At 39.3% G+C, this 24,425-nt stretch overlaps 1 protein-coding gene across 5 annotated transcripts; it reads left to right on the top strand.

Moving 5' to 3' along the window:
* The first annotated feature begins 85 nt into the window (after positions 1–85).
* Positions 86–24,194, top strand: LOC128011742 (homeodomain-interacting protein kinase 1). Of its 5 annotated transcripts, none has more exons than XM_052594443.1 (17): positions 86–378; positions 1,435–2,171; positions 4,580–4,953; positions 6,152–6,275; positions 6,573–6,692; positions 6,783–6,869; positions 12,327–12,508; positions 12,628–12,775; positions 13,637–13,841; positions 13,972–14,090; positions 15,207–15,311; positions 16,756–16,913; positions 20,341–20,469; positions 20,606–20,740; positions 20,951–21,144; positions 21,507–21,616; positions 22,386–24,194. In XM_052594443.1, the coding sequence occupies exons 2-17, from the start codon at positions 1,437–1,439 to the stop codon at positions 22,803–22,805; spliced, it is 3,345 nt and encodes a 1,114-aa protein (XP_052450403.1). In that variant the 5' UTR covers positions 86–378; positions 1,435–1,436; the 3' UTR covers positions 22,806–24,194. The 5 variants fall into 5 exon arrangements, with proteins under 5 accessions (XP_052450403.1, XP_052450404.1, XP_052450407.1 ...); XM_052594444.1 differs by having other exon boundaries at positions 96–378; positions 16,759–16,913; XM_052594447.1 differs by having other exon boundaries at positions 96–378; positions 21,507–21,731; positions 22,386–22,635.
* Positions 24,195–24,425: the final 231 nt, after the last annotated feature.

Here is a 24,425-nt window from a genome sequence, read left to right as displayed (position 1 = left end):
GTCATGACCTGTTCATAACTAACAAGTCTAGATCGCTTATTTATGCACCATGTGACACGCGTCCGACCAATCAGCGCTCGATTTCACACCCCGGAAATGGAAATGGAGTCCCGTTTAATGTCCCAGATTCCTCTCCAGGTCTCAGACATAATTCTGTGCGCTGCTATCCTTGCAGAATATTAATGTGTAAAGATGGTGTTGACGGTGCGTTGGACTGTGTCTAACAATATTAAACACCCGAAAGCTTGTCGGCTCGAATAAAGCGACATTTTTACGGAGGAACATTTCTATTAAAAAAGAGAGAGAGAGAAAACAATGAGGCCTAATTGGAAAGATGAGGAACAAGAGTCAAGCTGAGGTAAACTCAACACACAACAGGTGAGCTATAAATATTTGACACTGCATAAAGACAGTTGATGTGAGGGTTTCTGACGCGTGTTGCGTGTTTGACAGGACAGTCTCGGTGTGTGTTGACGGGTAATGTTAGTACATGTCAGTGCATGTTTGACTGTCACAGTGAAAGTTTGATAGTTTGTTTGTGAAACATTTGTCTGTCCATGTCAGAAATGGATTCAAATTGCAAATTACTTAAATGCATACATTTAATGATGAACATTTTGTTTACATTTCTAAATTTAAAGGTGATTTCGATCAGTTTTGTTGGGGTAAAATGTCAACAACAACAACAACAAAAAGACGATGAAGTAAATATAACTGAAAAGTGTCTTTAAAAAAGTTAAATTATTGTGGGAAAACGTCAATTTTGCAATAATATTGTGGTATTGTGTAGTGCTATTTCTTTAATAAGCAGTGAAGCAAATGTTTTAAAATATGAATATAAAAAAATTAACTGTAATATTAAATATTAGAATAATGATTAAGTTCTGCATGGAAATTATTTTATAAAACATAAATGTTATATAAAAGTTATTGAATCCATCTCCTCTGTGTTAAACGTTTTTAATTTCTGAATTAAATGTCAATTTAATTTAATTAAGTGTAACTTTTTATTTAAATTATAAAATATCTAGATGGTGTAGATGTAGCTGAAAAAATATTAACAAAAGAATGCAATTCTTGAAAAATAAAAAAATGACAAAAGTTGATTGTATTGTAATGACAATAGTCATTTTATTAAATAAAGAAGTAAAACAAGTCAAAATTGTAGAGAATGCCAGTGTTTGAGGGTCATTTTTTATAATAAATAAAAAGAAGATAAGAATAGAGAGTGCTAGAGTTAGAGGGTCAAAAGAAGATGGAAGAGAAATGTTTTTAGTCATTTTTTTCAAGATGTCTATGGACTCACCTGCTTGGATTGAGTGGGTCAGGTCATTCCACCAGGAGGGAACAGTTCATGTAAAAGTTATTTAAAAATGTAATTTTATACAGCAAAATGTGTTTAAAAAAATAATAATTCCACTTTATCTTTTCTAGGCATGTCCTCACAAATGCAGGCGTTTTCCTCTCCCTCTGTGTCCTCCAGTGGCCTGTCCCGCTCCAAGAAACTGAAGTTGGAAAACCATGCATGGACCGTGAGCAGCCAATCGGGTGAGTGCAGCTATTATCAGCACAGCCCGAACCAACCAAATGGCTCCTCCCCCTCCACAGCTGGATTCAACCCCAATTACAACTCCTCCGACCTGGTCTTTCCTCCTTCTGGGGGCTCGCAGGAACAGACAGTGGTACGTGTCGCAGACAGCACTGGCAGCATCCCGGAGCCTTCATCCTCCTCCTCATCCTCATCCACATCCAGTCAGCATGGAAAAGACTCAGGCTCCACTTCTCTGACATGTGAGGGCTATCAGAAGCAGGGCAGTCTGAAGCGGAAAAGTGAGGAGGTGGACAGCAGTGACAGTGTGCAGATTTTGGAGGAGCTGTCGGCTCCTGTGCTTCCCAACCGCATGGCCGGAGGTGGAGGCAACGCCACGGCTCAATCCATCGCTCATTCCACATCCACCACCAAAAGCAGCAACTCCCACAGTGAGGGCGACTACCAGCTGGTACAGCACGAGATCCTCTGCTCTGTCTCCAACAGCTACGAGGTTCTGGAGTTCCTCGGCCGGGGAACATTTGGCCAGGTCGCAAAATGCTGGAAGCGTGGAACTAATGAGATTGTGGCCATTAAGATTCTCAAGAATCATCCATCATATGCCCGCCAGGGTCAAATAGAGGTGAGCAGTTAACCAGTATTAAAATCTTTCCCAGTCATTGTATATTAGTGCTGTACATGACTGAAGCTCATTTGTGTCTTAAGTGTAAATCAAGAAATAAATAAGAGGTATTAAGAGATGTAAAGCTGCAATTATGAGAATTAGTGTTAGCTATACAGTTGCACTATCAAGAACAAAATATGCAGTTTTATAAAAATATGTATACAGTTGCAATTTCGGGAAACCGTCACAGTTATCAGATTTACATATGCAGTTAAGAGAAATAGTCGCAATTGTGAAGTAGGCCTATGTCACAAGTAGCAGTTTTGCGATATATAGTCGGTTATGAGAAAAAGTTTAAATTGTGAGATATCCAGTCGCAGTTGTGAGATGTGAAGTGGCATTTGTAAGATACACAGTCACAATTACGAGAAATATTTGCAATGCTGAGATTTTGAGATATACGATTACTATTACAAGAAATAGTTGCAGTTGTGAGACATACAATTGCTATTACGAGAAATAATCGTAATTGTGAGAATATTTCAAGAAATAGTCACGTGTGATATATATAATCACTATTATGACAAATAAATGCAATTGTGAAACAATCAATTGTTATTACGAAAAATAGGCACAGTTTTGAGACATACAGTCACTATTACGAGAAACCGCCGCAATTGTTAAACATTCGATCGTTATTACGAGAAGTAGTCACAAATTGTGTAGACGTTAATAAAACCCAATCTGATTCAAATTTTTCTGAACGTGGAAGTCTCGCCCAACTGGACTGATCCTTTACATTTCCAGTCTCTGGTGTTTCTAGTTACATTTACATATTTTTAGAGCTGACAATATAATGTAAAACCTATAAAAAGTGTTTAAAAAAAGCACATGGCACCCCTGGTTTTATCACTTTACAGTGTCGCAATGACCATCTTTTTGCAGTAAAGGACCTGTCATAGTTTGATGAGTAGGAAGATGACATGAAGCGACGCGAGACTAGCTGCATTAAATACAGATGAACACGCATGTGCTGTGCATATACTTTTCCCAATTGCTGGACATGGGCAGATTTTCTGGTACGCTAAACAAGTACTTTGAAGGAAGTCCTTAGCTTATTGCCATTACAGTGGCAGCCAACAACTTAACCCTGCACTAATTTTTATATTTAGTTATATTGTAAAAGTTTCGATTCAGTCCATCCTTTTTATCCCGTTTTAAGATTTATTTCTACAGAGACCGGCCGTAGCTGTTGGGCAAGATGACAGAAAGCCCTATTTTCCTTATCAAATAATAAAGCCCCAGATATACTGTAGATGGATACCCACCTGAGTTTTATAAATATTTTTGGTCTACCATCTCACCATTTTTTTTTTTTTAAGTATGATAGCAGAAATACAAAGCAATGCAACTATTTTATATCATATGAACACTGCATACATTTCCATTTTTGCTTAAACCAAATGAAGACCCATCATTATGTGCGAGTTATAGACCATTATCTCTCACGAATAAAGATATCATGAAGATATCACGCCTTGCAACAGTCATCTCAGAAAACATTAATCCAGATAAAACAGATTTTATTAAGGGACGGCATTTATCAAATAATAGACGATGCTTATTTAACATCATGAATATCTGTAAATTGCAAAATACCACAATTGTTGTATCATGGGACGCAGAAAAAGCATTTGATAAGGAAAATTGGGACCTTTTTTTTGCAATATTACAAGAATTTGGGTTTGGAGAAACAATCATTCAGTGGATCAGAAAACTATATGGAGGAAACAGACTTGTGTAGCAAATACTTATAATTTATATCAGACTGATGCAGTGATAAATGTAATGCATCTATTTGTAAGTTTGCTATTAATCATTATTCAAGTGCTTGATACAGATCTATTTAAATCTAATGAACCATAGACTGTAAAAAAAGATGCACGACGCGTCTTCTATTCATTTCACTTTAGAAAAGTGAAGCCAAAGCATCTCAGTATGGCTGCTGCCATCTTGAATAAATGACGTCATTTGGAGCCAGAGGCTGAGCAGTAGTGTTGTGAAGTGGAGCCGGGGTGTTAAACTCCCACCCAAACTCCCACAGACCCAATCAACCGTAATGACACGCCACGTTTTTATAGCATCAGATTACTTGCTAAAATCAAAATGAACACAAAAATGAAGATTTTAACATATATCAGCATGATAACAATTACTTGAAATGACCAAAACCGTGTTTTGGAAAATTGTATTGGAAGCAGTTATTTTTTTAATTTTAACTCAAGTCCCATTTGTTTACATGGAGAGGGCGGGGTTTATTACCTGTACTGTAGCCAGCCACCAGGGGGCGATCAAAGAGCCCGCAGCTTCACTTTTCAGGACGCGTGAGGCACACCTGTAATGAACTCAATCCTGTCCCATTAAAGGTGAGCATCCTCAGCCGTCTGAGCACAGAGAATGCAGACGAGTTCAACTTTGTGCGCTCTTACGAGTGCTTCCAGCACAAGAACCACACGTGTCTGGTGTTTGAGATGCTGGAGCAGAACCTCTACGACTTCCTCAAGCACAGCAAGTTCAGCCCGCTGCTCCTCAAGTGTATCCGGCCGGTCCTGCAGCAGGTTGCCACAGCGCTGATGAAGCTGAAGAGTTTGGGTCTCATCCACGCTGATCTGAAGCCTGAAAACATCATGTTGGTGGACCCCATCAGACAGCCCTACAGAGTCAAAGTCATTGACTTCGGTTCAGCGAGTCACGTCTCGAAGGCGGTGTGCTCCACCTACCTGCAGTCTAGATACTACCGGTAAGGGATATTTGATGTCAGAAGGAATGGACAAGTGGTTGTACATTTACATTTGTGGATTTAGAATCTAAAGTGAATTAGTGCATCAGAGTTCAAATTTACTAAGCTCTATAAGAAGGAATGTACATACATTCTAAACAAATAAAAGCAATTGCAATAGAATTATACTAATGTTACAGACATGAATTTATATAAATTGATATTGATATAATCCTATTATGTGTATAAAAACTATTAAACTCCCTTAAACCCTAATACTGTGTTTACATTTAGGCATTTAGATATAGGAATTTGGCTAGTTTTAGGGTTTTATTTGAATATAATGAGAAATAGACACGATTGTGAGACATACATACTGTAAATGACCTATCAGTAAGTCTCTCCACTCAAACGTAGATGAGCCAATGGCAGGCGAGTATCAGTTAGACGGGGAGCAGAACTCGGACATCTTTAGGTTTCAGTGCCATAGAGAAACATTGGAGGATCCGAAGCTCGTATCAGTTTTATGGTGCTTATGCTGCAAACATGGAAACAAGTGCAAGTGGTTCTTGAAACAGTGATTCCAGGTATTCTGAGAGGATAGGCAATAGAAACCCAAACAAAACAGTAAAGTGTCCCTAAGCATTCAATCCCAATCCCAATGAAGACATAAACGTTCCTTTTCTTGTTGCATTACTCTCATTAAGTTACAGTTTTCAAGCAGAATGTTAATGTCATCTTGCATTTCAGCAAGGTATCTCTGGCTAAAACTAACATTAAAGTTAGTGAGTCAATGCTATCGGTGCAAACCTAAATAGCGGACTGTTCTTGCGTCTTGTACAGTGTAGGTCAAAAACTCATAAATGAAGGTCTACATTCCAGTGCCTCTCCATATGAAAATGGTCAAATGTAAATTAATTTAATCGTACCCTGCGATACATGAAGTGTGGATCCTGCATGTTGCCAACCGCGATCGTGATAGTCATAATATGAGACTCACATTGTGATTTGTGAACCCTTACTTCGAGTTACCCAACAATATTTATTTTAAAATCTTTTATATATCCCTCCATTGAATATATAATTCCCACCTGAATGGGGGCCCTTCTGTGTCCAAAATTTGTGAAAATTGTAAAACCTTTCGTTCGCTATTACGAGAATTAGTGAAATGCAGCTGATTTATTCATTAATGTGTTGTAATTTGTGTGTTGTGGTGCAGAGCTCCTGAGATCATTCTGGGACTCCCGTTCTGTGAGGCCATTGACATGTGGTCACTGGGTTGTGTCATTGCTGAACTGTTTCTAGGCTGGCCTCTGTATCCAGGAGCCTCAGAATACGATCAGGTCAGTAATTAGGTTTTGTTTGATTAAATGTAATCAGTTCTGTGCTAAATCAATTAGTTTTATTCCAAATTCAATTGAGAAGGCTATTAATAGATTTGGAAAGCAACACATGGGGTCGCTAACACTTAAGATGCCAGTACCAGTAATCTTAAAACTGACAATACTTTATTGCTAGTAAATAATCATGTACAGCAAATATGGTCTAGTTAGCTTTCTCTGCATATACTACTTGGCTACAAACATCTGTCCATTTGTGAAAATGGGTGTGTAATCTACATTTAATGTATATCTCTACAGATTCGGTACATTTCCCAGACTCAAAGTTTACCAGCTGAGTATCTCTTGAGTGCTGGCACTAAAACCAGCCGCTTCTTCCACAGAGGCCCAGACTCCAGCTACCCTCTCTGGAGACTCAAGGTACGTCCCACTTAAAGCACTGCTATGTATTTTATATTCAAAAGCATCATGATACAATGCTTATCCTTACTGATGTTTTTCTGTTTTTAGACTCCCACAGAGCACGAGGCAGAGTTTGGGATAAAGTCCAAAGAGGCTCGCAAATACATTTTCAACTGCCTTGATGACATGATGCAGGTAGTGCTGTATGTTCAGTAATTTGTCAAAAAACTCACTCACATGTTAAATATTTATATATATATATTAGTGCTGTCAATCGATTAAAAAAAATTAACTAATTAATCGCAAAATTTTTTTTTACATTAATCGCGATTAATCGCAATTAATCGCAATTAAAAGACTGAAACTTTTTGGATATGTAAATATGTAAAATGTAAATAATTAATGTAAACTCAAGACAAAGAAACTATTTAAATTCAAAATATGATTGTTTATTGGAATTTTTGTTTAACTTGTAACACAGATTTTCTCATGTAAACAACATACCTGCAATAAACCATCAATATCCTCCAAATTAACTGTTGGCTTGAAAGCCATATTTATTACAGAAATAAAAACACAGGCATGTAAGTACCATTTGAATTTCAAAACAATCAATGCCAATAAAAAACAAAAATGATTTCCATGTTGAATTCTAAGTGGACTGCATAAAAATTCCAAAGTATAGTCATTGCCAGTGCTTTAAGTGGGCCAGTACACACTGGTACTTAGTACAGCCACTTCCAAATATAGCTCTTGAGCGTACCGCCACCTCTCCGTGCGCCCAGAACGTGCTTGTAGCGTACCGGTACGCTCATTTGGACATCTGTTTTAATAGAGGTTTTAATCTTTCACCTGCACTGCCGATTTTCAGAGCGCCCTTCACAATGCAAGCTTCCTAATTCATCCCACCCAGAGCAGAAACTACATTACCCATTCACCCTTAAGTTATACAAGTGAATAGCGCATGTGTCGCTTTCCCCACTGTTAAGTGTCAACAACTCAACGTGGCCGGAGAAGGTGTGTGAAACTCGTTGTGAGTTATACTAAAGCAAAATCTTGAGTATTTATTGTCTGATAAACATTAAAAAATGTCCGCGGAGGTTGAGTCGTCCTGCAGCCCCCGCTGGCTGTTCATTGGCTGCAGCATCTTTTTTCTAAGTTCTAAAAAAATACCGTAGACGGCAAGGCACAAATTTAGATATTCATTTATCTAATTAATCTATAGCCTATGCACAAAGACAATATGATCTTTTTGTTCCCTTTTTGTTTTAAAGCTTGATGAAGAGAGAGAGTGCAAGTTGCTGCAGCTGCGAGGACAGTGATGCACGCGCACAGGAGTGATTGACAGTTCGCGGCACTGTGTACAAAAAATACTCCGCTACACAAGTATTTCGTTATTTTCGTTTAATCTTATTAACGTTAGCGTTACAGAAAGGTCTGATTTACGCACTGTTACAGTCATCCGGCAGAGTTTTATACGGAAACTTTCCGTCTAAAAGTCCTTCCTTGGTCTTATCCATATTTCTTTGCACGTTGAACACACATAGGCCACAACCAGAAATAAAAAAAAACTGCAACCGTGTTAATTGCGTTATTTTTTTTAACGCGTTAAATATTTCAAATTAATCGAATGCGTTAACGCGCTAATTTTGACAGCACTAATATATATATATGTCAGGATCTTGGCAAGGAAGAACTCAGGTGCAGACAGGATTTACAACACAAACAGGTTTATTCACAAAAAGGGGAAAATAAAAACCCAAGAGGGGGAAAACAAGGACTAGGGTAAACACTAAATAATTCTACAAAACACAATAAACAAGGTAAACAAAGACTGAACACTAACTACTAACAAACACTCACTGCAGGACAAAAGACTTCGAGGAGTTTCAAGGACAAGGTACAATCACGAATGATGAACACATATGAGGTACACAAATCACAATTCTTAGGGAACAAATCTCAATGAACCGACGCAAGACAGAGCACACTAGGAAAGCTAAATAGGGGGAACAATCAAGACACGACAGGTGGCACAGATGGGACAATCAAGACACGACTAGGTTAACAAGGGGGGCGGGGCAAGGGAACGAGACAACACAAGCACATGGCCCAAAGGCAAGGCCATGTGCTTGTACACAAAACACGGGTCTGTCATGATCCTGCCTCAAGACTAGGAAAAATCAAGGACACGAGGGCAGAATCATGACAGAACCCCTCCCTTAAGGAGCGGCTTCCAGACGCTCCTCAAGGGAACATCAAACACGAGACATGACTGACATGACGGACTGGGACACCGACACAAACCAACAAGACATGACAAATAATAACAAAGGCAGACATGAATACACGACGGCAGGGTTAGGGTGACAAATCAAAAAAAACAAACAGGGAAGGGGAGGAGGCGGGACCACAAAGTTCATGGGGGACAGACCAGGGTGAGTGGGTGGGGCAGGAGTTTTAGGAGGACAGGACGAAGGCTGACGACGGGGGGTACGGGCAGGTCTGGGTGGTGAGGGGCGGGGAGGGGTCTCGGGACAACTGACAGGGGACATGATAGGAGCAGACAAGGGACGCGGGGCAACACTTGCGGGACGCGGGGCAAGACTTACGGGACGCGGGGAGACGACAGCTGGACACGGGGGGACAACATCTACTGGACACGGGACGACAACATCTACTGGACACGGGACATCTACGGGACACGGGGCAACATCTACTGGACACGGGGGGACAACAGGACACGGGACATCTACGGGACACGGGGCCACATCAACAGGATACATGACTACATCAGCAGGACACGGGGCAACACTCACGGGACACGGGGAGACGACATCTACGGGACACGGGGAGACGACAGCAGGACACTCGGGATTTCTGGGGACAGGGTCTGAGGACAAGACAGGACTGACGGGGACTTCTAGGATACGGACAAGACTAGACAAATAATCTGAAAAGGCTTTAGCCGCTAAGACAATTGGCATCTCCTTACGAGATGAGACACACTGTACTAAAGTCCTTGCTGCAGAGTCGGCCGCGGCACTCTCCTGCGCTCTCACGACTGCCGACTTGCATACTGCCCTCTTCTTTGCCGGCTCGGGCACGCCAGCGCTCACCGCTGCTGGCTCGGGCACGCCAGCGCTCTCCGCTGCTGGCTCGGACACGCCAGCGCTCTCCGCTGCTGGCTCGGACACGCTCACCGCTGCTGGCTCGGGCACGCCAGCGCTCACCGCTGCTGGCACGGGCACGCCAGCTCTCTCCGCTGCTGGCACGGGCACGCCAGCGCTCACCGCTGCTGGCACGGGCACGCCAGCTCTCACCGCTGCTGGCTCGGGCACGCTCACCGCTGCTGGGTCGGGCACGCCAGCTCTCTCCACTGCTGGCACGGGCACGCCAGCGCTCACCGCTGCTGGCACGGGCACGCCAGCTCTCACCGCTGCTGGCTCGGGCACGCTCACCGCTGCTGGGTCGGGCATGCCAGCGCTCTCCGCTGCTGGCACGGGAGGAGACAGGGTCACAGGACCGGCAGGCCCCCTCTTCCTCCTCTTCCTCCTTGGGCGTGGTGCAGAGGCCACAGCTGGGTCAGAGGCGGGTTGGGGGAGTTTGGTCTCGGGCAGGGCAGTCTCGGACGCCGAAGACTCAGAAGTTGACTCCCATGAAAACCGTCTCCCTCGTTTCATGGGGAGACTGCTGGCTGTGGAGGGCACCACAGGACTCTGGGAGGGGCTTGCCTGATCCCCCAGGGTTGCCACGGCCAGGACACGACCCTCTGGAATTGTTGGCAGGTGGGTAGGCGGAGACCTCTGGGGCTCCTCCTCTCGCCCGCTCGCTCCGGAACGACCTCCCCTGGTCCCGCGGAACACCACAAGGCGAGAGCCCTCAAAACAATCTCGCTGGCTGGCTGATACCATCCAGCATTGCCTCCTGTCTGCTGAGTTCCTTCGCGGTCGGTTCATTCTGTCAGGATCTTGGCAAGGAAGAACTCAGGTGCAGACAGGATTTACAACACAAACAGGTTTATTCACAAAAAGGGGACAATAAAAACCCACGAGGGGGAAAACAAGGACTAGGGTAAACACTAAATAATTCTACAAAACACAATAAACAAGGTAAACAAAGACTGAACACTAACTACTAACAAACACTCACTGCAGGACAAAAGACTTCGAGGAGTTTCAAGGACAAGGTACAATCACGAATGATGAACACATATGAGGTACACAAATCACAATTCTTAGGGAACAAATCTCAATGAACCGACGCAAGACAGAGCACACTAGGAAAGCTAAATTGGGGGAACAATCAAGACACGACAGGTGGCACAGATGGGACAATCAAGACACGACTAGGTTAACAAGGGGGGCGGGGCAAGGGAACGAGACAACACAAGCACATGGCCCAAAGGCAAGGCCATGTGCTTGTACACAAAACACGGGTCTGTCATGATCCTGCCTCAAGACTAGGAAAAATCAAGGACACGAGGGCAGAATCATGACATATATATATATATTTAACATTATCAATGTCAAAAATATTTTTCGATTACTAATCTTAAAGCTGCTGTCTGTAACTTTTTTGGGTTAAATATCATTCAAAATAAATATTTGAGCAAGTATATTAACCAGCAAGTGTTCGAAACTATCGCCTTACTTTAGCCCGATTCACAAAAGTTAATTTATAGTAATGTTTTCTAATTTGAGTGGAATGGATAGATTTTGACGGGAAATTCGAGCATGGCACTTCGTCATTACGTCACGTCTGTAAACATGAAGTTGTTCGGCTATCACATGTGAGGATCCTGCAGATGGAGGATTGTTTAATTATAGCCTATTCCCACTTCAACTGGAATAATTAAATGTCAAAAAATAATAAGAAGAAACTTTATATGAAACACATCTGAATTAAATTAAATTATTTTCCAGTTTTAAATGTGCTTAAAATTACAGATAGCCTGGGTTTACACAAGGTGTGTATTTTAAAGACAACCAGTTCGATGGAAGCATAGTTTGCTCTTTGGGTTAAAATAATTTCTTAATATTAAAGTAGAATGATGTTACAATTAGAGATTAGACTCTTATAGTCCAGTGCGACTTAGAAATTGAAATTTACATGCTAATACACACTATACTCATAGTCACACAATGCTAATGTTGTAAACAAAATAATTTGAGCATAAAGAATAACAATACTAATCATTTGCAGGGTTTGATGTGCCATGAGCTAATCAACCGTTAGATTAAATCACCATTGGTAGCGTGATTTATTGTAATGCTTTTTTCCTCAGTTGGTCAGAACAAAGCGTTGTTACTTACTTGTCCAGATGACAATATATGGTGAAAATTCTTATTTGGGTCATATATAAAATATTCCAAGACTAGAATCTGTGATTACTACGTACATTGAATATCCACACCGGTGCGGTGACAGACAACCACGCATTCACCTCAAAACAGATTCATCCACACTAGATCACATCCCAGCATGGAATATAATTCCGCAAGGAACTGCAATTCCAGGTTTACAAACGTAGATGGCAACAAAGAGGCAACACTTACGGACTCCTCTTTAAAATAATGCAGGATTTTTTGGTTTTATATTAAAACTTATTATATTGTCAAAGGTTTAAGATAGTTCTTTCTCACTCTCCAGGTCAACATGACTAACCTGGAGGGCACAGACATCTTGGCGGAGAAGGCTGATCGGAGGGAGTTCATTGACTTGCTAAAGAAAATGCTAACTCTAGACGCAGACAAGCGAATCACGCCCACCAAGACCCTCAACCACCCGTTTGTGACGATGGCTCACCTGCTTCACTTCCCACACAGCTCACAGTAAGCCCTGCTCTGCTGAAGAGTTGATTATCTACATATAATGTAGATATAATAGCCCCATCTCTCCCAGTACTCCTCTGATGACACTAACACTAGTGCCACCCTGTTTTGTTTTGTAGCGTAAAGTCCTGCTTCCAAAACATGGAGATCTGCAAGCGCAGGTGCACCGCCTTCGACAACAAGAACCTGTTCACCAGCCACAACACCCCCAGCGCAGCCGCCAACCTCACCGTCACCTTCAGCAGTCAACTCAATCAGCACAGCCAGGTATGTGGAACAGCACAGATGCATTATGGGAAATTTAATTTGTTTGTAATGCATTTCCTTTCAGGTTGTTTTTTTTTTAATCAAACTACTCTAGTGTTTTAAAGGGATAGTTCACCTAAAAATGACAGTTCTGTCATCATTGTGTCCCTCTCATGACATTCCAAACTACTTAATTTTCTGTGAAAGACAAGAATGATTTTTGACAAAGCTCTTTTTCATACGTCATCATTTCATAGTGGCCAATCTCCAAATATGATGGAAAAACTCCCACATATTTAATCTGAATGACTCAAGTCTTCTGAATTGATATAATTGCTGTAAGTTTGTGAACCGCTGCAACTGAATCACTGAATCATCTCATATTCAGCTCATTTGACTCGTGAGGTAACAGCTCACTAGATTACCAGTGAATTTAAATATAAAACTTTGGTTTCTTCTTCACAATGCTATCGTATCATGACTTCAGAGGACTTGGAATATAGCAGTTTTATATTAGTATTATTTACATGCTATTATAGTGTTTAATACTGTTTTTAATTAGTTTTATATTTTAGGTTTTTGATCTAATATTTAGATTTTATTTTATTTCAGCTTTATCTCAAATACCAAAAAATGTTTTATTAAAAATAATGCACAAGTCATATGAATTACTAATATGGGTTGGGGCTTGTTGTTGTTGTTTTTTGTGTTTTTTTGGAGCTTGACAGATTTTCTGCATGAAGAACAGTCTGCTCAGAACTGTCATTAATAGATGAACTACAGCTTTAAAGCATAGTATGCACGCTATATTAAGATCTTCAGTGCTATTTCTGTGCTTAGTCAATGTTGTTAAAAATCTCCCTCTCTTTTCGTAACTGCCAGATGGCCTCAACGGGGGGCCAGTCCCTGTCTCTTAGCAGCAATGTCCCTTTACTGAACTACCAGCCTGGTCTGTACCAGCAGGCCACTATAAATATACCAGGCTTGGCTCAGCAGAGTGTGCCATTGCAGGCTCGCCCTACTCAGCTGTGTGCCCAGACAGAGCCCTTCCAGCAAACCCTCATTGTGTGCCCTCCTACCATCCAGGGTGAGCCTATACCTGACCCTGCCTCTCTGTCCAAACCCACTTTTCCCTACACCCTACCCTCAATTCCTTTAGACTCATGCCGCTTCCCGAATGCATGAAGTGATTGAATCGCTCATGTCTGATTCCCCAGGGCTGCAGACCTCCAATAAACAGGCTGGATATCCAGTGAGAATGGAAAACTCTGTTCCCATAGTGCCCCAGAACCAGTCCACCCAGCCGCTACACATTCAGCCCAGCATGCTCACACAGGTAGGCATCACGTTTGTGTGTTTTCCGTTTCTCCTCTTACACTGTTTTACATGATCCTTGTTTCTCTGTTCTTGTGATTTCCTCCCTGTTAGCATTTACTTAATCACCTGTTTCCTCTTGAATGTGCAGCTAGAATTACAGTGAAGACTAAAAACCAAAAAGGCAGTTGTTTTAAATCCTTTTTAGTCTGCGTCTCACTAGCCGATTTTCAAGCAAGTGTTTTCAGCTGGTATTTACGTTAAATGTGATTAAACCAGGATCATTTCACATGCAACAAATGTCAACATTTCTGTAATCTGATCTGTTGAAGTTATTGTTTCTGTTCGCACTACTTAACATTCATAAGTTTTTAAATGTTTTTAATAGAAGTCTCTTATGCTCACCGAAGTTGCATTTATTTTTTTATCAATAATACAATAAAAACAGGAATATTCATATTGTGAAATATTATTACAATTTAATATAACTTTTATATCTGTGACGACAAAGCTGTATTTTCAGTGTCACACAATCCTTCAGAAATCATTCTAATATGCAAAGTTTCTAATTATTATCAATGTTGAATGCCATTGTTTAGATTCATATATTTTTGTGGAAACCATGATCAAAAAATTTCAGGATTCTTTGATGAATAGATAGAAAGTCCAGAATAACAGCATTTATTTGAAATATTTTGTGATTTTAATCTCTGCTGTCACTTTTTATAGATTGAATGCATCAATTGATTAAAATTATTTTTTTTATTTCCTGACCTCAACATGCTGACCCCAAATGGTAGTGTATTATCAGCCGAAATGTCTTGTTTAGCTTTACATGACAATGAATCAGTAGGATAATTCAAAAGCAGACATTTATTCTGTCACCAGCCATTATTAATATGTGACTTTGGAAGACACAAGAAGTTGCTACAAAAAACAAAAAGTTGCTACAGTAACGGTTGTTACAAGTCAGCTAGTGAGTCGCTGTCTTTACTGTCAAATGATATTGATCTGTTTTGTCTTTGACATCATTTTTCTTCATTTTGTCACTATAACAATGATAATGTTGGTGGAAAGTCTTTCGCCGTCAGTTCAAGTCAGCGTGTTGTAACCGCTCCACCCTTTCCTCCATCCTCAGTTCCTCCACACATCCCTCTATCCCTTCCCCAGCCAGACGGTGGCCTCCGTGCGTCTTCCAGTGGCCTCAGGCTCTCGGCGGCTGGAGCAGAGTGCCACCATGCTGGTAAAGCTGCGCCCCGCAGTGTGACACCAACTCCTCTTCTTCCTTCCTCTCTTTTTCTTTTACCTCCCATGCATGTTACGTTTCTAGGCCAGATTTCTGAATCGAATGAGACAAAAGATAGTGTACCAAACAGATGTTGCCAAGAAATTCATCAAATTGTTGTTTTCATGGGCTGCATGCAAAAACAATACAATGCGAACAGTGTAGAGTAATTCACAACGAATGACTCTTATGAACTAGTTCTTTGAAATTGTTCAAAAAGATTCATAAACTGAGGTTCAGCCGAATGAATCGGAATGCTTTCTGAATCATCTAACTGCAAGTTATCATTATTTTCATTTCATTTTTTTTGTTTGTTCATAAATCCAATTTTAATAATAACAGTAATATTTTTGTTAAATAATACTAACGCAGTTTTTATAAGTGATGTTTTAATTTAATAATAATAATTTGATGTGATTTGCTGTTTATGCTTATTTCTTTAGAAGTTTTATGGTGGAAAGTGGCTGATTTAGATTAGTTTTCTTCTTTCTTCACCTATCAGTCATGGTTTAACAAGGCGTTTTTCTCTTGGACTCGTGCTGTATCTCTTCTGGGCCCCAGGGCTATATACAGTGTAGCATGGCTGCTTGACTCTATGCAATCCAAATGATTTCTCTTTCCACAGACCCACTCCTGTGGTAACAAATGTCTCCCCGTTGACTCATTCTCCTTTTTTCCTTCCACTGCTAACCAGTAATTTCCTCTCTATGCAGATAAATGGACTGGCAACCGTAACTTGTCACTTTATTGCTTTGGTAATCGCTCGAGTTAAATTCCCTTCACAATTGTAATCGTTCTCTTGTGTATTTCACATCTACTCTTTTTATCAAAGGCTGATCTGCTCAAACTCTATCATTCCCCTTTCCCCTTTAAGCATGAAAGATTCACGATTGGTCAAGCAACGTAATTGAGATGAAAATTGAAATGGACTTTGTCACTGTGTTGTTTTGTTTTAATGAAGTTCTGCATGATTTTAAGAGCTTGTAGGACAGGATCTGCTTTTCATGTATGACAGGAAGAGATCAAACTCAGACTGGAGGGGCCATGCTGAATATGCTCATTATGCTATATCTGTCAATCAAAGTGTAATAAATCAATGTTTTAAGGCTTGTTTACACCAAGATTCACCACAAATAGAGTAAAAAGGAGCTATATGAAAAGCAATTGTTGACAAAATGAAAGTGTGTGTATTGCATATTTATACTATACCTGTCCAGCATCAAAAGCGTTACGATTATTTGTACAAGTTCAGTTCAGTTTATTGAATCACTGTTCACCTGCTTGGACATTAATGCTCTGGAGTGTTTTTCGAGCTTAAACAGGCCTTGTTGCTCCACATTAATTGAAAAAAGAGTTTCTGACTAATTGGTTTTGTTCATTTGTGGTTGTGTATGTGCTTTAGCAGGGCTGGCCAGCAGGGACCCAGCAGATCCTCATTCCCTCTTCATGGCAGCAGATGTCAGGCATGGCCATGCACAATCCCAGCCAGCCTGTGCTGTCCGACTCACCCATGGGCTCTCTGCTCTCAGACAACACCACACAGCAGAACAGTAGCTGGAGGTGAGAAACACCCCTACAGAAGTTTTATACTTCAGGTTCTGTTGCAAACCTGCATTCGTTCACCCATCAAGTCTGCTTTGTGTAAAAGCCTTTCTATAGTGCTGTACTCGGGTATGAATGCATCTGGGGTTTGCATAGGTGAATCTCACAAAACCTTTCAAAAGTATCACTTCAAAATCAAAATATTGTTATTAATTAAAAATAATATATATATATATATATATATATATATATATATATATATATATATATATATATATATATATATATATATATATATGTTAGGGGTCACCATACTTGGCAGTATGTCACGTCACTTTATTATAAAACAATTAATTTCTAATTTAGTTATAAATATTATGTGATTATTGTAGTTATTGTGTCTGTATTGTTTGTTATCATTATTATAAGTCGCTCAAAATAGAAGGAAAATATTGACAATATTGTTTCAAATTAAGTTTTTCTATATATTCTAAATATTATTATTATTATTATTATTATTATATAACAAGGAATTCCAGATACTGGTGTTATAATAATTAATATGATTTAATTATTGTAGTTAGTGTTTTTATAATTGTTGTTTGCTATTATTATCAGTCAGCTCAAAATAGTAAAAAAAATAAATAATAGTTTTAATTAAAAATAAATAAATAATTGAATTATTATTGTTGTTGTTGTTATTATTATTATTGTTATTGTTATTATTATTATTATTATTATTATTACATAACAATTAATAATTACTAATTGTGTTATTATTATTATTATTATTATTATTATTATTATTATTATTATTATTGGCTCCAGACTGCGACCAAATGGTTGCATTTTGCCACCATTTTTTCTGCCGATGCAAATAAATTTTGTGAGTGTGACCACTGTTTTACCCAACTCATAAGCGCTGCCATTTCTGCTGCATAAGAAAAACATCAATCGGCAAATGAAAACAAAAGCATATCGAAACCACGCTACACAGATATCTGCTCAGAACAATTATTGAGTGCAGCACAAGCACAACTATTTCCAGCACTTTAAAGCTCTAAAATGATCCAGTTTAAATGTTGTTTTTAATGAGATAACAAAATGTACACTCTTTTAAAATAAAATTTGAAAAAGACATCAAATTATCACTATATCCAGTAGATGGCAGCAGAGGAGCACTTACTGACTATTAGTTATTTATTTCCATTCCATTCATTTCTTTTTTTGCATTATGTTTCTATAATATAACATTTAGGGGGATTATCAAATCATCAAAAAAAAATAATAATAAATTAAAAAAACTATAATATATATATATATATATATATATATATATATATATATATATATATATATATATATATATATATATTATTTTTATTTATTTTATTTTTTTAGGTTTGCACTTTTCATGTACAGTGGGGAAAATATTTTAATTTTGTAATTTTGTCCACTTACCGTATTTTTCGGACTATAAGCCGCACCTGAGTATAAGTCGCATCAGTCCAAAAATAAGTCATGATGAGGAAAAAAACATAAGTCGCACTGGACTATAAGTCACATTTATTTAGAACCAAAAACCAAGAGAAAACAATACCGGCAACAGCCGCGAGATGGCGCTCTACGCCTTTAGGGTAGAATACAGGAGCACTGAGCAGCAAAGAGCGCCCTCTCGCGGCAGTAGACGGTAATGTTTTCTGTTAGTTCATTTCTTTCGGTTCATTTCAAATTAATTTTGATAAATAAGTCGCACCTGACTATAAGTCGCAGGACCAGCAAAACTATGAAAAAAAGTGCAACTTATAGTCCGGAAAATATGGTACAAAGAATTGAAAGGTCTTTAATTTTTATGGTAAGTTTATTTTAATGGATAGAAATAATACAGGCCAAAAACCCAGAAAAAAAACACATTATATCAAGGTTAGAAATTGATTTGCATTTCAGTGAGTGAAATAAGTGTTAGGATCCCCTACCGACCAGTAAGACTTCTGGCTCCCACAGATTGGTTATGTGTCCATGTGGAACACAGATTAGTCCTGCCACTTCTGTATCTTCCATTCCAACCTCTCCCACCACCATTGGCAAGACCAAAGAGCTGTCGAAGGATGTCAGAGACAAGACTGTAGATCTGTACAAGGCTTAAATCAGCACCATCAGCAAGAAGCATGACAGTGACCCAAAAATACCACCAAGGCTACAAAGAAGTGGTTCAAGAAGAAGCACACTAAGGTCATGGAGTGGCCTAGCTAGTCTCCAAGACCTCAATCCTATAGAAAATCTGTGAAGGGAGCTGAAACTTTGAGTTATCAAACAACAGGCAGGAAATGATTTAGAGAGGATCTGCAAAGATGAGTGGAGCAAAATCCCTCCCAAGATGTGTGCAAACCTGATGACCAACTACAAAAAAATGGATTACCTGTGTGCTTGCCAACAAGGGTTTCTGCACCAAGTACTAAGTCATGTTTTGCTTGGGGGTCAAATACTTATTCAGTTCACTGAAACGCAAATCAATTTTTAACCTTTATATAATGTTTTTTTTTTTTTCTGGATTTTTTTGGTTTGAATTCTGTCTCAATAAAATAAAATAAATTCCCCACTGTACGAAGTAAGAAAACTCACATAGTGCCTTGAAAAACAAACTTCTGTTCAATATGCGACTAATTAATGCATAAAGTAAAGAGCGCTCCTTTCATAATCACTGAAGTTGTTGGTCAGTTCAGTATATACTATAGAAAGAATAATGAGAGTAGAATATATAACTTTTTCAATATAAAAATTAGATTTTGCACATTAATGTTGTTAATAATAATAATAAAAGTAAATTTTGTGTGATCCCCAACTCCAGCTTAGTGCTTTACGGTCAAATATGCATTACCAAGAAATAAATGTGTTATAGTATTAATAACTGCACTTGTTGTTGCAAAACAATAGTGTTTTTATAATTTAATTTTCTTTGTTTTTAATACCCACGCATTAATGGGGCTGGTGCCACTGCTCTTAAAAGGAGGTCTGGAGACCTGTATTATTATTAATATTATTATTAAAAAATATAATTTTTAAACGTTTTTAAAGTGAAATATGACCCGGGCAGGTTCTTAACACGTTTTTCTTGATTCACATGTGCTTTGTTGTCTGATTACAGTGATAAAAGCTAGCGGTGGTACTTATGTTGATGACAGAAAAGCATTTAGCATATTTACCAAGTGTGAAAACTATTTAAAAGTGATGAACTGGAATATTGCACCCATCTGTTCCCAAATGTATTTCCTCTTGTTAGCCAATCGAAGTCGCTGCAGATTGACACTGGGACTTTTGTTGCTGCTGATTATAATGTAGAACAACATGCTGCTGCCATGAAAACTGATTGTTTTTTTAGGAATTGCAAATAGCTAATAACCGGTTACAGTTCTCAAAACAGCGTGCATTTAATACACTCTGCCAGGGGTCGACATGGGGGTCAGTGCGATGGGACGCAGCAGGGCTCTGCAGCACACACGGGGGTAGCCAGCAGTCGAACACAGCAGAGTGGAGCCAAGAGGTCAAAGGGGCGACATGCCGAGAGCAAAGCCAGGTACTGCTCTTAATGAGTGTCTTAAACGAGTGTCTGGATAGATTGGAAAGCATTGCATAATAAATAAGTCGATTTCAAGTCAAACTGTTCAAAATATGTTACTGTGTACTCAGTTCAAATCTGTTTTCTGTCACAGACCCAGGTCGTCCCACAGCTGCGGTGATGCGTCCCAGCCCATCATCATCTGTGACACACCCAGCCCCGCCGTCAGCATCATCACAATCCACAGCGACTCTGAGGATGAGGACGACAGGAAGTTTCCTCCTGAAAGGTGCAACATCACCTTCACATCACAGTAGAGGGGTGTAACGGTGCATGTATTCGTATCGCACTGTTCACAGGGCAAATTCCAATTGGAAGTGAAAATTCAGTTTTCCATCACAAAAAATTAATTAAACAGTGTTTCCTTTATTTTTGATCAAAGAATGCCTTGGTAAGCCTAAGAGACATGATTTCAAATGGTTGTTCTCTGGTGTGGCAGCTGTAGTGTGCAGCAGCGCACAAACGTCATCAGCTGTGTGACTGTGCATGACTCCCAGGACTCGGACTCCTCCACCAGCACCCCTCTCAGCCCCAAATGCCTTCCCAACTTCATTGAGAACAACACTCACTCCAAGTCTCTAGCCGTGGTCACGCCGTCGGTGAAAACACAGCTCTGGGATGGAGCGTCAGGAGGTCAGTGAGACTTACTTCTCATCATCTAAATACTGAGCTTAAACTGTCCTCATTCTGCACTGCAGCTTTTTCCCTTCATGTCCCTTTCCCTTCCATTCAGGATACACAAGGGCTGTTACGTCAAAATGACCATTTTAGAATTAACCAGGATTTTATTTTATTTTTTTGTTACTGTACCTTTTTATTTAAAAATGACCTCTGTTATGATTGGCTCACCACTTTACATGTGAAATGATTAAGAACAAGTTGAAGAACAAGTTGTTGAATATTGAATAGACTTGGATATACATATTTAAGTGGTCATATGATAATGTGTTGGTTGTACAGATTTAACACTTTAAGGTCTTTTTCTGTATTTGTAGAGCAAAGTGCTAATACTTCTGGGAAGTCAAAGAAAGGAATGGCCTCAAGGTCCAGCGACCGGCATCAGAGAGCAGCATCGAACCGATCTCAGCCTCTCAACCTGAGCCAGGTACATCTGAACAGGTCCTCTCCGCTTTTTAAAGACCACATGACATCAGAATTCAACTTTGTGGCTTTTAGTCGATGTCTGTTAACCTTGAGGTCATCTGAAGTCAAAGGTTTGGGTTAGTGTGTGTTTTGTTCTTTTTAAGAAATTAATACTTTTTGATGAATTGATCAAATTAGTAAAAAGTGAGAGTAAAGACATTAATAATGTTACAAAAGAGTTCTATTTCAAATAAATGCAGTTTTTTTTTTTTTACTTTCTGTTTATTAAAGAATCCTGATAAAATGTATAATGGTTTAAACAAAAATATTAAGTAGCTAAAATTTCTTTTAACATTGATAAAAAATACTGGAATAATTCCAAATTCAGCTTGGCATCACAGGAATAAATTGCATTTTTATATATTTATATACAATAGTTCTTTTAATTTGTAATAATATTTCATATAATTGCTGTTTTTATTGTTTATTATTTTGATTTTAAAAAATGCAGCCTTAGTGAGTATAAGAGCATTAAAATATAAATAATAATGATAATAATAAAAATATTAATCATCTATACAGGTAGTGTATCTGGCTCAGCTTCCTGTTTCGACAGCAAACACAACATGAGATTAAAGAAAATAGTATGCTTACCATTTCTAAGGGTGATTTCATGGCTAAATTTTGTGTATTTTTTTTATTTGTTTATAATCAGGTTTTTTTTTTTTTTCTTCTACTGAGTAATCAAGGTATTCTTTATGCTTTGATTCACTCTGTGGTTTACTCAACAGACGCAGCAATCAATGATGTCATCCCACGATCATGCAGGGGGCGGATCCCTGAGACGCCAGCCCACCTACCCCCCTACAGGCTCCTCCCACTCCTACAGGCTTCATGAAACATCGCTCTTTGGCTCCGCCTCCAGTCTGTACGCATACCCTGCATCTGCAGCCCTGGCCTCTGTGTCGCAGGCCGTGGACCAGCTGCACAATTCAGCCGGTTCCTCCTGTTCCTCTTCCTCTGGTCGGCACACGCGTACCGCCGGGCCGTACTCGACCTCTCTGAGCCTTCTGCAGAAGAACAGTGCCATGGGCGTCATGTGTCCGGCTTCAGCTCCGTACCAGCAGCAGCAGCTGTCCACACCGTCCTACCAGCGGTCCGCGGCGTTCCCCCTCAGCCAGAGGAAACTCAAGCAGTACCCGTACCTGTGAGGGGCATCTGTGTGTGATGATGTATGGAAAATGCCAGGATGGTGTCATGGATGTTCACGTGGAAATGCAGTTTTAACCTTCTATATTTAATATTAATGTTTTATTTTCTTTTATGCATTTCAGTGGAGCACGTCTTGCATTTCAGATCATTTCAAACCATGTCATAAACCCAAAACATTTGGCTGTTTCTTAAAATATCACCTGCAGAGAAACCTCTGGACGTCCAGAAAAAACAAACGTTAAAGATATTTTAAAAAAGGCCACTTTTTTTAATCATGGAGGAATTTTATCTGATTTGATTTGGTAATTAGAGAATCATATTTCTCAAATATTTCAGCTGTCTTTGGGATGTGCGTCAGCAGACAGAGAACAGCTAAAATTATATTTATAAACCTTTCATTGACGCTTGCCCAATTATAAAAATGTGTTGAAATGATACATAAGTGACGTCTCTTTGACAACACTAAAGCATTCTTTTGGCAGACCCAAATGTTATATTTGGGATGATTACGTTTGCAACATATTTTTAAGTGATGGCAGCATGACACAGGATTTCATCATCACTGACTAGAAACTGAACAAGTCAAAACTATCAGGAGAAAGTCAGCTAAATATGATACACAGCTGTTTATATATATATCAGATTTATGCTGAAATGTATTCCTTGTTGTTTACTATTATTATCAAACAGTCTTGTTTACTCCATAACCATATGAATATGTTTTGAAATAGTCTTTTTTATATGTATAATGTTTAATAAGTGACATTTTATTTCCATATACATTTTTTTGTGACAGAGCTGTCTAGTTGCACACTAAATAATCAAGGTTTTGCTTTCAGTAGAACTTTCACTGTGCTTTATTTATTTACTGAAGAAATGTGGTCTTCTAATTATGTGTGTAAAACCTAAAAATAATTGTGCTTTCTTTTAAATCATTTTAATTCTCTTCAACTTTGTATAATTTTTTTACATTGGTTTAAAAGTATCCTCTTATTCGACTAGCACTTATGTTTATGATTTGATTTGTCAGGATGGTTACTTGTCATTTGTTCTGTAATGTTGTCAGCAAAACATGATGTGTCTGAAAGATGATGGTGTGTGTGTGTGTGTGTGTGTGTGTGTGTGGGAGAACCTACCCTGTTTGCACAGTGAAATCAGAGCAGGATCTCACAGATTATCAGACTATGTGGATAGCACTTAAACCGATGGTTAACATGTTAGCTGTTCATCTCAGTTGATCTTCGAGCACTTCATGTGTCGTACTGAGCTTGTCTGGTGAATGTTGCCGGGGTTCTGGCTCTGGTGCAATGATGGCTGTTTATTCTGTTTTATCACCATGTGAAGTGGAGTGCAGAGTAGATGAAATCCCAATAAACGTTCACCCAGAACACGGTGTGTGAGTCTGCTGAATCTGAGGCTGCAGTAGCCAGTAGGCCGAGTGATGAATGAAGCCGCTTACTACACTCGTAGCGCTGCCTTTATTTTTATCATCTCTCTAAGGGGAATGTATTTTGGTCATAATCCATTGTCGCTGCCTTTTTTAGAGCCAGTTTGGCTTTCCTCCCACTGGTGCTAAAAGAAATGATGCCTTTACGGACAGGTTGGGACTTGAGTTGTCC

This window comes from Carassius gibelio, chromosome B23 (assembly GCF_023724105.1).
Source record: "Carassius gibelio isolate Cgi1373 ecotype wild population from Czech Republic chromosome B23, carGib1.2-hapl.c, whole genome shotgun sequence".
Classification (NCBI taxonomy): Eukaryota; Metazoa; Chordata; class Actinopteri; order Cypriniformes; family Cyprinidae; genus Carassius; species Carassius gibelio.
The sequence above is the reverse complement of the archived record's forward strand: the minus strand, read 5'-3'. Positions and strand labels throughout refer to the sequence as shown.